We start from the raw sequence: 15,014 nt of genomic DNA on the forward strand, positions 1-15,014 counted from the left end.
TCCTGATTTGAGCTGGAATTGCTCTATATAACTCAATAGATAAAATTTTGACAGAAAACCTATAATCTTAGGCTCTGTTCGTAAAATCAATTGCCTTTCAATATATTTGAATAGATCAGACTGGGGTTTGAAATCTTGCATAATTTCAAAACAGTTGAAATTAAATTACAAGCATGAGTTTGTTAGTGTTTCGTTCGACACATCTTAAATATTTTTGTAAAGGTAAATGTTTTGCTATGCATAACATTTTCTCATGGTTTTTACAATTTTGATAAACATTATCACGGATCTTTCCAACGCACACACACACCTATGACGGTAACCCCTTAGCACCGCGTTCAGAACTGCACTCTTGATGATTTGTGTATTTTCTTTTTTTTTCTTTTTCTTTCCCGGTCCGCGACCAGTTACGCGTACAACAACGAGGTCGGCTACGGCAGCCCGTACGGCGGCTACTCGGCCTCGGTCACCCCCCAGCAGACGATGGGCTACGACATCTCGGCCGACTACGTGGACAGTACAACAACTTATGAACCCCGAAGTACTACGATAATAGACTCAGATTTCATAAGTGGACACAGTAAGTAGCGACATTTTTTGGGCCATTTTTTCATGTATAAAGCTTGTAACTAACACAACTGCTGCGCGGGTGCTGGGGTCGTGTGTCTTTTGTGTCCTTGTTTTGTGTACATATTGTTCCACTCCCCTTCTAACCCCCTTTCCGCGGCGACAACTCTAGACAAGGACGGTTCCCCGAACCACCGGGCCATCACGCTGAACGACATCCGTTTGGCGCGAGTTCAACAGACTGCAACGACCACTTCCAACAACGGTCAGCAATCGCAGCAGCAGCAGCAGCAGCAGCAACAACAGCAACAACATTCCCAACAACAACAAATTCAGCAGCAGCAGCAGCAAACAGCAATATCGACGGCACTCCCGAATCAAACCACCGGCAACAACAACAACAACAACAGCACAAATAGTACAATTATCACCATCAAACAGGAGCAGCTTGCCAGCGTGGACAGTATCGTTGGGAGCTTTGTCGACTCGACGACGTTCCTGCCATCGCCCAATAGTCAGCAGCAGCAGATGGTCAATCCGAATCTGGTGCAGGGAAATCAGGGATTGCCACAAACGGTCGTTTCTGGTTCAGGTCCGTCTCGAAGTTGGGCGAAGGCTTTTTTGTTTCATGGTGGTGTTTCAAAATACGTTGTTTTAAATTGAAAATATGTTGGGTTTTATTTGTTTTCACACAAACAGTAGGTAGAACACTTCAATTTGAGAAGTGTTTGCTTTTTCTAAAATATTACAATATTCCTTATAGGAGTTTCTACCATTTCTACCACTTGATTCGGGTACTCCATTGGTCCAACTAAAATCTAAATCTAAAATGTTTATTAAGTTATGGGTTATGGCCATTTTGTCGATTCTTACTGTTTACAAAAACTTGCTTTTTCACTTAATCTACACGGAGAAAAAAGAGTTCTCAAAATCGTAAACAAGCGTTCATGAAAATGGGAACCACGAACAAAGTGTTCAAATCCCATGTTACGATTTTGAAAAATTGAAATTTGAACACTTTGTTCGTGGTTCCCATTTTTATGAACGCTTGTTTACGATTTTGAGAACTCTTTTTTCTCCGTGTAGCTATCTATCACTTGATTTTTTTTGAAAACGTATTTAAGAAGATGTTTTTAAATACAGCATGGGATTTTTCTTAAACAATAAATACCACCTTCAAATTTAATATAAATATAAAAAATTTCAATATTTGCAATATTTATAATAAATTTAAAATCTAACTTGCGAAAAAAAGAATAATAAGGACTTCTCATTCAATTTTTTGCCCCATAATTTGAGAAACGTATGAAAAAAAAGAGTCTCGGGGAAAATTATCAAAAATGTAACACGTTTCTGTTACATGAAAGTCAAGAATTTTTTATGGTTATGCAAAAGAACATGTACCGATTTCAATGTTTTCAAATGCCTAATAAATTATTATTACAATTTTAATAGAACACTTGGGAAATAAACTTCAATACTTAGCAGTTCTATGAAATTTCTGCCGTTTGATTTTTTTTTTCGTTGAAACTTGTCGGGTGCCTTCCGTATGCCAAAAGAAGCCCGTTTACATCATTTTCCATACAAATTTGATAGCTGCCCATTGGCAAATGTTTTGTCAAAATTAAAAATCTGTATTTTTTGAAGGATTTTTTTTTTTTATTTTGATCGGCAAAGTTATATTTCCAAGAAAAACATATTTTTATATGTTTTTTTTTTTTGCTTAATATTTTTATATGGCATTTTATACCATCTCAACAGAAAATTCCAGAAAGGTAAAAAACATGGACTGAAAATGGTGATAATTTGTTAGTGAAATTTTGATAAAAACCACAGTCTTTACGTTATGGCCATTTATAGGTAACTTTTTTGAAAGATAGCATTTTTTTTTTAACTTAAAAACGATGCACTTTATTAAAATTTCACTTTAGTAAGTTTTGATTACAATTTGATTTTACATTTAAAAATAAAGTAGAACAAATTTTTTACCTTTTCTTATCTGTTTGTTTTTAAAAATTCACCATCTTGGTAAAAGATTTTTTGCCTTTTCTGGCATTTTCGGAAACACCATTTTTAAACGAGTAAAATTTTTAATAATATTTCGTTCAACATTTCATAAAGGACCAGCATGTAATTAAATCGGGCATCTAATTTTGGCATCTCAGTTCTTGACGTTCAATTACAGATTGTAAAGGCGTTTTCAACAGAAATCAAGTAATAAATAACATAATTGGACGCGTGAAAGCAGGTTTCTTCTAAATGCTTAACAAAACAAGTTGTATGAATAATAAAAACGGCGATTCGGATAAAATTGGGCCCAAGTCCTAAACCAGTCAAACATACGAAAATTTCCTCGAATCCTAAAAAATCGATGAAAGGAATTTCAAATTTTGTTCAAATGCTGAATTTATTTTGATTTTTAAATGAAATTGGGTTTCAGCTCTAATTTTATTCTTAAAAAAAAAAACAAATGTTTAAATCCACTGTTTTCAGCCCTGGTGCAAAAGAAAATCATGTTTTCTAAACGCAGCAATAAGTTTCGTTAAAGATAAACAAAAAAGTCATTTAAAGGAAAAATAGAATTTAATTAAAAAAAAAAACATTCTGACTTTCTGCAATGAAAAAACAAACAAAACAGGAGCAGCACCAGAGTTTGATCAACACATAATAGGTTGATTACACTTTTCAAAAATTTGACGCCTTCCTTTTAACTGTTACGAAACTGGGTTGTTTTCAAAACAATCTAAAGTTCTCAGAATTGTCTTTTAATATTCGAATTGGTTGGCCTTTGATGTAAAAAAAATCCTAAAGCCTTAATCCTTAATGTAAAAAAATGCAAGAATTTAACCTAATTTTTCCAAGAGATTATTTTGAATTACGTTCTAGAAAATCAAGTTTAAAAAAAATCTCAACAAAAAAGTCATCGTTTTTTTAAGATTTACAGTTTGCAGTCAATATAAACTAGCAAATTAATTGAATGTTGCAAGGTAACAGGGAATGTGCATGGTAAAAGTAGAAATTTGGTTGTTGGAGTCCCGAGTATTTAGCAAAAATGTAAACAGTGTTATACATACCAGCAAGAGTGACAGAACGGCCTTAAAAAGCAAGATCTGATCTAAAAAAAATTGTATGACGAGTTTGTTAGATATCTAAGGATTGAAATCGTGTTTAAGGGATCTGTAAATGTCAAAAGCTGAGGCTGCCCACATAATGATTTGCTCTTACCTAATCTTTTCTTGTGATCTTTCGATTGATGTATCAACCGACTATAAATTATTACGTTTTATATCATTTTTTAAAAGATAAACATTGACCCTTGACATCCACAAATTCGAATTCCACTATTTTCTTACGAATGTGAACAAACTTTGGTTCTCTCCAGGAGTACGAATTTTATACAAAATACACTTCACACACTAAAACCAATGAAACTCCAGCTAATTTATGTTTTATGAATGGTGGTAACTTTTTTGTAAAAATATCAGTTGAATTCAGGTGTACACTATTGTGGGAGACACAATAACATCTCACAATTATGGAACAGGCAATTTGAAGGCAGTGTTTTGCTGCTTTGGATAAAGTCTTGAAATGCAGTTATTTGTTTAAAAAAAACTACTTTTACTAGTAAAATGGCAAGAAAGTGTCCAAATAAAAGTCCTAAAATGAAAGGGTCGACAAAACAAAAAGGATTTGGCATGCCATTGATAAATTACCACAAAAGTGTTCCGAGTTTGAGGGTGTTCCGAATATGTGGGATGACTGTAGCAGCTTTTCGTAAAAAAAAACAAAGATTTGAGTTCCCATTCCTTAACTATTTCTCTTATAACAACGTATTTTGAAACCCCTAACACTTCCCCTACTAACACTAACCCTTGGCCCTCACCGTCCACTTGTTCTTGCTCTCCCTCTAATACACGCTGCCTTTCCTGAATATTGTCATCGTCGCTTGTAACTACAGAAGTTGTCACCGGAAGTGGACTCCGTCGATCGGACTGTTGCCAACAAAATCAGAATCCGGTGTCAACCGTAGGTGGAGGAGGCGGTGGCGGAGGTGGTGGTGGAGGAGGAGGAGGCACGGTGGATGGTATCGGGGCGGTGCCCCACCATCCAGCCAGCCAGAATACGCCGGTGTCGTTCGGCGAGGACGACAGCTCGTGCGATTCGCACTCCAAGTGGGGTAATGTGTCGAGAAGGGTTGTTGTTGATTTTGTTTTCCGGGGAAATTTGGGGGTTATGTTTGTCATATTTTTATTTTTTTCTCTGATATTTTGAGTTTTAAATAATTTAAACTTGAAAACATATTTTCTCATTTAAAATATTGAAGAAAGAACTTTAAAGTATAATTTTGGTTTTCTGCTTAATTATATTCTCGAAGTAATGGTGTAGGAGAAATTTACTAATATCCAAACTTTTTTGATCAAACAGTTCATTACTAAAATTTCCTTTTCCTCTCACCTTTGCAGCCGAAGGCGACATCAACGACGTGTTGATAAAGACCCTCGCGGAAGCGCACGCCAACACCAACCACAAACTGGACATTGTGCACGAAATGTTCCGGAAGTCACAGGTAACACTTGCAAGCAGCTGTAATCTATTGCTCGACCTACAGACTAATGATGTGCTTACCTTTCACAACCCCTTCAGGACGTCACCCGCATTCTGTACTACAAAAACATGAGCCAGGAGGAGCTGTGGCTCGACTGCGCGGAAAAGCTAACGGCCATGATCCAGCAGATCATCGAGTTCGCGAAGCTGATACCGGGCTTCATGCGGTTAAGTCAAGACGATCAGGTAAGTATCGACCGGCTTTGACATACTTGAGCAGCACGGCTTAACCCACATTTTTTCCCACACACGCAGATTCTCCTGCTAAAGACCGGTTCGTTCGAGCTGGCGATCGTGCGCATGTCCCGACTGATGGATCTCTCAACCAACTCCGTGCTGTACGGGGACATTATGCTGCCCCAGGACGTCTTCTACACGTCCGACTCGTTCGAGATGAAGCTGGTGGCGTGCATATTCGAGACTGCCAAGAGTATCGCCGAGCTGAAGCTGACGGAGACGGAGCTGGCGCTGTACCAGAGTTTGGTGCTGCTGTGGCCAGGTGAGGAAACTCTCAACACACCCTAAAAGTTTAGTCAACTCAAATTTTGGTCAAATTTAAATTCCAGAGCGAAACGGAGTCCGGGGTAACACGGAAATTCAGCGATTGTTCGAGATGAGCATGTCGGCGATCCGGCAGGAGATCGAGGCGAACCACGCGCCCCTCAAGGGGGACGTGACGGTGCTCGAGATACTGCTGAACAAAATCCCAACCTTCCGGTGAGTAGTGGGCAATAGAAGTATATGACCAAGATATCCAAGTTTCAATAACAAGAGAGAACACATTCATTTCAACCTGTGGTTTACTGTTTAGATGGGTTGCAATGAAAATTAACTCCTAATATATTTTTTTATTCCTTTATCGCTAAAAAAAACTTAAGAATTGATAGACAATTTACAAATAGCCATATTGACATTTTGAAAAGATTTAAGAAGATTTGCCTGGTTATATCTTTAGCGATTTTTTTCAAGCTTGAATACTGCCCATGTTCACATAAATGTCCCATACGCAAAAACAGCAAGCTGAGAAAAACGCAAGGGAAGTTTGTCCCACACATAAGGCTACGTGTTAAGTTTTCACGAAAAAACAGGATTTCCTCTAGATTTCTAGAACAAAGTACTAGATGTTATGGGCTCTTTTGAAAGAGCACACGATTTTGAACAAAACTGCATCAATAACTCAAAAGTGATGAAAATTCATATGGGACATTTATGCGATCATGGGCAGAATAGATTTATTTCGGTTAGAATTCTGAACTAATTTTTCAAACAATTGCAGCAAAAATAATCCCTCTGTTAAGTTCAAATTGTGAATATTAGCTTGTTTACCCAGTATTTTAAAAAAATTACTTAGCTTGGTTGCTTTTAAAAGAATTTTTATTTTAAAAATAATGGCATATTACCTGGAATATATTTTTCCTTTGAAAAAAAACTTCTGCCTTAAATTTTAACTACAGTCCACAATCGATTATTTGAAGCCTCGATTAGTACGACATGGAATAATCGAATCATGCACAAACATATTTTTTGTTTTTTTTTTTCTTGCTTTTAACATCAAATTCGATTTTTGCGACCACATTGTATTCAAATTTGTATTATTGTCTTAAAATTTCCAAATGCATTTTCTCAATATTTCTACATATCTCAAACATCTTTTTTTATTTTTTTTATATCTTTGAATTAGAGTTTAGTATCTGGGATTGGAGTTCTAATTTTTGAAAAAAAAAATTGGGAAAAATCGAAAATATTGTCAAGCGAAATTGAAAAAAAAACATTTTTAGATAAAGATTAAAATGTGCGATCGAAAATTACATCAAACATTCTTTGATAAAATACACCGTGTTCAAGTTGTAGACATTTAAATGTCGAAATTTTTTTTTTCGATTCTTAAATATTTTACGAAGAAAAAGCATTTCTGCAATAATATTTACAATTGATGTAAAATTGAATTCTAAATCGAAAATTTCATTCAACCGTTTATCGTTTTTGAGTTTTAGCCATTTTTTAATCTAATATTCATCAAAATTATCTTTTAATTATTTTTTTATGTTTTTCATCCTTGTCCATCTTTAAACTATATATTCGTTAAGCTGAGAAAATTCTCTACAATTTGCATTTTTGGGCAGTGTTGATCCTTTGGTTGCTAAAATATAATTTTCAATTAATGATACCTTGGATTTTAAATATAAAATACTAAAACTTGTTGGAAATTTTCACAAAGTTTTGAAATAGATATTTGCAGATGTAGAAATCTTTACTTACTTTTCAATATGGCCAAATAATATGATTTAAGAAATGTAAAAGCCATGATTTAAAACAAAATCTTAATATTGAAGTTTAGGAAATTTAACACAAGAATTCAGCTTTTTGAATATATTTTTTTCAAAGATGGAAAAGAATTTACAACATTAAAAAAATAAAAATGTTGATAAATAATTTGACCTAAAAATTAAATAGCTCAAAAACGGTTCAAATTTTGTTTTTCAAAGATGTTCTTTTCAGTTTAGAATTCAATTTTACATTAAAAATTCCTTGAACATTTTGGTGTGCATTTTCAATACTTTCCAAAACAAACATTTAAAAAACACATTGCTTTGCCAAAAACTAAACATTTGTCATACCATTTAGCTCGAAAGTTGGCACTTTTTATCTATTTAAACATATCAAAAATTGAAAAGAACAATCGAAGGGTACCAAATTTATTATGATAAAAAGTTATAAAAAATGGGTATTGTTCAAGAGTGTAATTTTTTTTCTAAATATTCCTAATAATAACCTACAACTTTGCCGAAAACACCAAATCGATAAGGCAATCTCTTCTCGAGCTACATATTATCGAATGTTTTCATAACCTATAAATTATATAAATACATGTGTAAAGAAACGAATGCAAAATGTCTTACTAGGACATAAGGAATCGACGGACAAAGCTTTAACAAATCAAAAAATAAACTGGAAAGTCAATTTGCAAAATTCTAGAGAATTGCTCTTAAGTTTTGTGCAAAATGAGCTAGTCTCAATGCCATCTAATTTGTCCAAAAATGTGGACTAGCGTTATCTTGGTTCGATTTTTAATGTTAAAAAATTCTGCTCTTTTATAGAAAAATAATTTAGAATCATTTGGATAAAGATTTACCTTTTTGAAGTCTTTAAAACGGTTTTATTTACATTTTCAAATGTTCGGCTTTTTTTCTCGAGATTATCACTTTTTGATTTTCAGTAATATCAATCAAAGATTTTCATAAATAATTTGTATTCAAGGGTTGCCCTTGAAATTAATTTTATAAAATATGTTCATTTTGCTATACGCATAAGGCTAGTACAAATGCTATTTGAACTTTTTGTTCCTCGGCTCTGGTCAAGTCTTATTTGTGTGCTCATTTGACAAAAAATAACAAACATAAGGCAGTGTATTTTGAACAGTTAACAATCATTTGTAGAAGTTTTTTCAATGAAAATTTTATTTTACTGCAATCATTATATCTTGTGCGCATATTTTTTGGGATTTTTTTAGGGAGAGGCAAAACATGAAATTACATTTGCAATGACAAAAAAAACATAACAAATCTTGTTTGTTTTGGAAAGTTTCACTAAAAGCAAAATTTTAATTTCTTTTCTTTTTTGGTGCCGCCTTCAAGTTTCACAGACACTCAAAAAGCAATAAAAAAATCTGAATAAATTTAAATGACCTATTCAAAAAAAAAATATAAAATGCTATTTTAGTGTTTAAAAATTTAGGAAAAAAAATACACTTGACTATCTTATTTTAATATTTTTCAAATTGAAAACATTTTATTTTAAATATATTTAATGAATTATATGAATATTATAATTTTGAATAGAGGTGGGCAAAACCTCTCGTTTTTAGGAGCCGCTCATTTTCGCTCACTCATTGAAATGAAATTTTGATGGGTTTTTGGGAATTTTATCGGGCTTTATAAAATAATTTAAAAAAATTAAAACGAGAAGATTCGCTTGAAAACCATAGGCCTTGGCGGTCTTCATGTCAAGATTTCTGACCTAAACGCTCGAATAATTGAATGGAGAGAGCCCTCAAAATTCAATCTATGAATTTGGACAAAATTGGTATTAATTTTTCAAAATTGGGTTGCTTTCTTCTCAAATTACTTTTTCGGTGAAATTTTCTAAGCTTAGCATTTGGAAATACTCAAATTTGTGTTCGGGTATTACTTTACTGTATCTTTATGATCAATTGTTAAATGAATTTTTTTTTATGTTGTTTAGAAAATACTTCATTGTTAGAGTAATTTTAAAGAAAACTATGAATCTGAAAATTTGGGTGAGAAAACTTATATGTTAAAATATTGCCATCAGGGATGGAATAATCGCAAAAAAAAAACTTTTCTTGCGAGCTTTCTTCACCCGCGAAAGAGGGAGGAAGCAAATCACGCTTAAAAAAATCGCACCCGGACTTCTCCAAGAAAATTAATCTGTTGACAATTTTTTGGGTTTTTCTTGTTAGCACAATTTAAAATTATTTATTTCGCTTTGTTTACACACATTGCCCATCTACAAAAAGTGACAGGTCATTTTTCGAAGATTTTCTTTTGATGATGATTCTTCTATCGCTGATTGGCTTAAATGATATTTATAGTCTTTTAATTTATATTGATGAGAAAGTTGATTTTGTAAAATTTGGACAAGCTTTGAAATATTTAAAATTACATTTTTACATCTCAAAAACAAAGTTTATACTACAATTTGCTGGAAATTAAAAAAAACCAAGTTCAAAAATCATTCATTGGAACGGTTCTTTCAAAAGACCGGAGTTTAAAAAAGAACCGCGATTCTTTTTTTGCCCACCACTAATTTTGACCATTTTGTGATACTTTTTGTATAATTTGATAATGATTGTAAGAATTTGAATTATTTTTCTAAGGACTACGGATAATTGAGTATGAATGGTATCAAAACGTTGTTTTCAAAAAAATATCAAATTCGATCCAACAAATCAAATCACTAATTTCCCACCCTTCCCTCCCCCCAGCGAGCTCTCCATCATGCACATGGAGGCGCTCCAAAAGTTCAAGCTCGATCACCCGCATCACGTGTTCCCGGCGCTCTACAAGGAGCTCTTCTCGATCGACTCGCAGCAGGACCTGATGACATAACAGGATCACCAGGAGCAGCAGCACGAGTCGTCGTCACCGTCGCCACCCTCACCCCACAACAACAACCCGGACAAGCAGTACCATCAGCAACCGCAACAACAACAACAACAAGAGCAATATTTGGACGGCCCCGATCGGAAGGTGGACCAGCAGCAGCAGCAGCAAAACACGTTCATCATCATCATCCAGCAGGACGGCGAAGTCATCACCCAGTCGGCGGCACCAAAGTAGAGCAAACGCCTAACGTTATGCAACCGAATGCGAAGCGTTTGCTGTTCTCCAGTTGGCGTTGCTGAGCAAGCGTTGCGTCGTGGTCGTGTGCACTGAGACAAAAGCGAACGTCAATTTGTTCGCGCGATTGTTTGCGGTGGGGAGAGGCGCGGTTGTAGGTTAAGTGACACACACAAACAAAGGAAAACACACACACATACACTCTGAGAGCGATGATGTAGGAAGGAGAAAGGAAGGATGAGGGAAGAGAACGCGATAGTAATTGTTGATGTAAATGAATTTAATGATTGTTATATTATTTTAAAAGTTTTAATTTATATCTCTTTTTTGTTTTCCCCCTTTATTGTCTTCTTGAGCGATTTTTTATTTTAAAAAAAAGTGAAAGGAAAAGAAAAGAATGAAGTAATTTGTAGGTCAAATTTATACATACTAGCGTGTTAAGTTTAGAAGTTAGCCTAACCCACACACAAACACCGACAGACACACCCACACAAACAAACACGGAACAGCGGTTTCGTTCACTTTCGCGGTTGTTTTATTTTTGTTTTTGTTTCGTTTCTTTTTTACAAATTTTATTTATTTTTTTGAACGCGGCAAACGTACAAAATTTTGTTCCCGATCGCTTCTGCGAGCGATCTCGATTGGTTCTTGATGTTAACGCAAAGGCTAATATTAAAAAAGAAAAAGAAAAAATAAAGTAAAGAGGTAAACAAAAACAGTTGTGAGGTTTCAAAACAGAGACGGATGGCAAAACACACACACGCGAAATGCAAAGGTTAGAATCTCTCTCTAAATCGTTCTGTTGGTTTCTTTTTTTTTTTTCTCTTTTTAGGTAGGACAATTTTCCATTTTTGTTGGGAAAGTAAAACAAAAGAAACAAGATGGCGACGCGCGTCGCGCGCGCTCGCACTCCGTACTAGTTGTATTTTGTCACCAGTTTAAGGCGAAAGCGCCTTTTTTGCGAAAAGAGAAACAAACATTCGTTTTCGGATTTTAATTTTTAGTTTAAAAGATTTTTCGAACTTGAGAGAAGCAAAAGAAGGAAATTTGTGGAAGAGTTCGAAGCAGTATTAGAAAATGAAAAAAAAAAACAAACAAACAAAAAAATACTAAAACGAAAGGAAATCAAAGACTTTAACGCGCGTGACACGAAAATGACGAACACGTGACGGATGCGGAAATTCAGTCCAATTGGCCATTTAGAGCTCCGTTTGCCTTAGACCACACACAAACATTAGAGACTCACACATGCAAACACACGCGTCTCCCGCGTATCGATTGGATGGTGAAAATTGGGAAAAAAGTATACAAAAATTTAACTAAAAATTTTAAAACATTTCCAGCCCCAACTTGTTAGAATCTGTCCCAGTAAACAACCGTACTCCAGTTTTTTTAAAGCAAAATTTAAGTTGACCCTCCCGTTCTTGTTAGTGTTTTAACCCCCGCAAAAAAGACTTTATCACTGAGAATCAAAAGTTAATTTTTAGAAGAAAAAAAAAACACAGTTTAACCAATTGAGAAAATCTCTCTATCTCTTTCTCTTCTTCACACAGAAAAAAAAAACTCTAAATTTTTCACTCCGACTAAGAAGAAAAATTTAAACCCTTTCGATGAGCGAATACGGAAACAGAAAAAAAAACTGATAATTATAAAATTAGAACCAAAAGACCCCTCCATAGAAGTTTGTAAGGCAAAACAAAAAAAAATCGTACTGAATTTAGAGTTAGGTTCTTTTTCTAAATTTTTGGCGAAAAAGCAAGCGAGCGACACCAAAAAAAGAAACAGCAAAATTCTCACACAAAACGGACGCGAACTAAAGACTTGTAACGCTTGAGTTTGCAAATTTGTTGCAGAAAATCTCTGACAGCGAGGCAGCGAACAACTCTCCGACAAATTTGCTCTCTCGCTGTAAGCGCGAGAGCGCGATTCTGTCGGAGAGAGGAATCGTCGTCGCGCTCTCCGAGAGATTCCAACGACAAATTGGCAAATTCGAAACCTTCTCACGCAGACAAGCAGACGGGACGAACGGCAGAAAAAAGAGAAAGAGAGAGAGAAAACGCAGAAAGAGAGAGGCGCGCGCACTGATTTACTGCTAGGAAACGGAAAAGGTGTTTTTTAGTTGATAGAACAATTTAGGAAATCAAAGTATAGGCGAAGGAAGCGGGCTTGTTAGAGAGAAAGGGAGAGGGAGAATAAATCACACACTTCCACACAAACACACACACACTCACTCAAGACAGGACACAGGAGAGGAGGAAGGAGGTTGGAACAGGATCGACGAAAAGAGATGGGAAAAGTTACACAGTTTGCAGTTTTTCGGCTGCGGCTTGGAAAATGAGAACTTATAAATGTATGGGTGCTTCTATATATATAAAAGAATGATAAAATTATATATATTTAAAACAAAACAAAATAACTAAAACAATTACAAGAGAAAGTTTAATTAAAACACACATGGAAAGAAAGAGAGACAAACACACACAGAGACGCAGAACAAAAGAGAAGGAAATCAGACAACTGTAATAGTAAAATATTAAAAACACAAAGAAAGTAAAACAAAAACACACACACATATGTTGAAACGTAAATCGAATATATATTAGAGCGGGCGACGAGCCAGCAGTTGGGTGGACTGGACTAAAAAAAACGCATGAAAACAAGAAGCAAAACTAATGCACACAGAGTAACATCAAACAAACAAACAAACAAAAAACGCAAACAAACGGACTGGTAAACATCTCTTTTTCGCATCGCAAATTCGACTGCCACGAGTCCCGGCTGCTGGTCCTGTCCTTCCGTGTCTTCTTTTCATGAATGTAAGAATTAATTGCCTTAAATGATATATATTACATAATATACAATATAAAATTATATTTAAAAACAAACAAACAAACAACAAAAAGAAAGAGAAAAGTAAACACAAAACAACAACAACAACAATTACTGATAAAAACGTGTGGTGAAAGCAAAGTTCTCACAAGCAAACACTCTCTCACGAACACACGCAGACACGAGCAGAGCGAGACACAGTGAAAACAAGAAGAAGACGAAACAAGATGCAGAAGCAGAGAGGAGCAACACTTAGAAATAGTTGATTTTTTTCTAATCATAAATTCAAAGGAGTAAAATTCGTCATTACGGTAATGTAAGGATAGTTATCTAAATTCTATACATAAATATAACACAATAATTTTAAGCTGAGGATAGTATCTGAGGAAAACAAGAAGAAAATCTTATATAATTTAAATTAATTTAAAACAAAAACAAAAAGTAAGCAAAAAAACTCTATAAATAAAACGCAAAAGAGAGAAGGGAGACAGACACAGACACACACGCATCTTGTATGAATTTCACGAGAGTCGCAGGCAAGCAATTCTTGCGAAATTAACACAACAAAAAAGTATAAAGAAAATAGCGAAATTCGGGTAGGTTTTAAGTTTCACTGAATATTATAATCTATTATACATAAAAATCTATATTGAAAGATTAATAAACTGATTAATCCATATTATTGTTGTTTCTTTTATTATTTTTCGCTCTTTTTCTACAAAAGAATAGACTTTTAATTGTAGTTATGTATCTTTTCTAACGAGGATATAACACTTAGATAAAACAAGGCAAAACAAAAAAGGCGCCAACTATTATACACATACGCGAGTACATAAATCTTTTTCGATTCATTAACTCTCTGTACTGTAGGTAAATCAATATGCATAACACAAAAAAAAAAGACAAGCAAAACACACACTCACACACTGTTGAATAAAGTTGAAAAGAAAAACTTAGTTGAAAAGTAAAAGGTGACATTTGTTTCTCGTTTTTCCGTTCACTCACTCACCTACGCAACACTATCTCTCTCTCGCACTAGGAAAAATTTACAACGCTAACAAACTACCCAAATGAAGAAAAAGAAGAAGGAAAAAGTCGACTAACAGTTTGAGTAGATTTCGGTTTTATCGAAATTAGTGCAAATTTACATGTGGATGCGCGTACTAACACAAACACTCACCCAAGAAAAGAAAAGGGGAAAGGGTGGATTGTGTATGATCAAGACTAACGTTACTAAAACAAACAAATGGGTTTTAATTAGTTGTTAACTGTTCGACCCTTCATTAATCGCATGTTTCACTCGGTATACGGTATTTGATCTGTAAATTTTTGTTTTTCTTTTTTCTTTTTCGCTAAACTCTTGTTAGTTTGTTGGGTTGTTGAATTCTGTTATCGCAGTCGCCATTTTGAAGTTTCTTGTGTTAGGCCGTTGAAATATTTTTCGAAGTTTATATCTTCTTTCAAAATCGGTCCGAAAAATCAAGGAAGTAAAATCTTTAAATACACAGAAAAAAAAATGATGGTAATATTCATCAGGAAATGGTGACAGATTTTGTGGCAAAAAAAATGATTAATTCTACCCCAGAAAATGATGAGCAAAAACTACCTGACCGAGCCACGTAGCCCAGTGGTAACGCTTCCGCCTCGTAAGCG

At 34.7% G+C, this 15,014-nt stretch overlaps 1 protein-coding gene across 4 annotated transcripts in view; it reads left to right on the forward strand.

Annotated features, from left to right (window-relative positions):
- The window catches only part of LOC6049002 (probable nuclear hormone receptor HR3), a 355,001-nt gene extending 340,963 nt beyond the window's left edge, over positions 1 to 14,038 (forward strand). For 3 of the 4 annotated variants that reach the window (XM_038251863.1, XM_038251862.1, XM_038251861.1), the window contains exons 4-9: positions 408 to 580; positions 5,031 to 5,134; positions 5,212 to 5,358; positions 5,428 to 5,671; positions 5,739 to 5,889; positions 10,178 to 14,038. In XM_038251863.1, the coding sequence (XP_038107791.1) occupies positions 408 to 580; positions 5,031 to 5,134; positions 5,212 to 5,358; positions 5,428 to 5,671; positions 5,739 to 5,889; positions 10,178 to 10,301 (943 nt within the window). In that variant the 3' untranslated portion in view covers positions 10,302 to 14,038. Of the gene's footprint in view, positions 1 to 407; positions 581 to 739; positions 1,160 to 4,525; positions 4,745 to 5,030; positions 5,135 to 5,211; positions 5,359 to 5,427; positions 5,672 to 5,738; positions 5,890 to 10,177 lie in introns of all 4 variants that reach the window. The other variant, XM_038251860.1, reaches the window with a different exon arrangement.
- Positions 14,039 to 15,014: the final 976 nt, after the last annotated feature.

This window comes from Culex quinquefasciatus, chromosome 2 (assembly GCF_015732765.1).
Source record: "Culex quinquefasciatus strain JHB chromosome 2, VPISU_Cqui_1.0_pri_paternal, whole genome shotgun sequence".
NCBI lineage: Eukaryota > Metazoa > Arthropoda > Insecta > Diptera > Culicidae > Culex > Culex quinquefasciatus.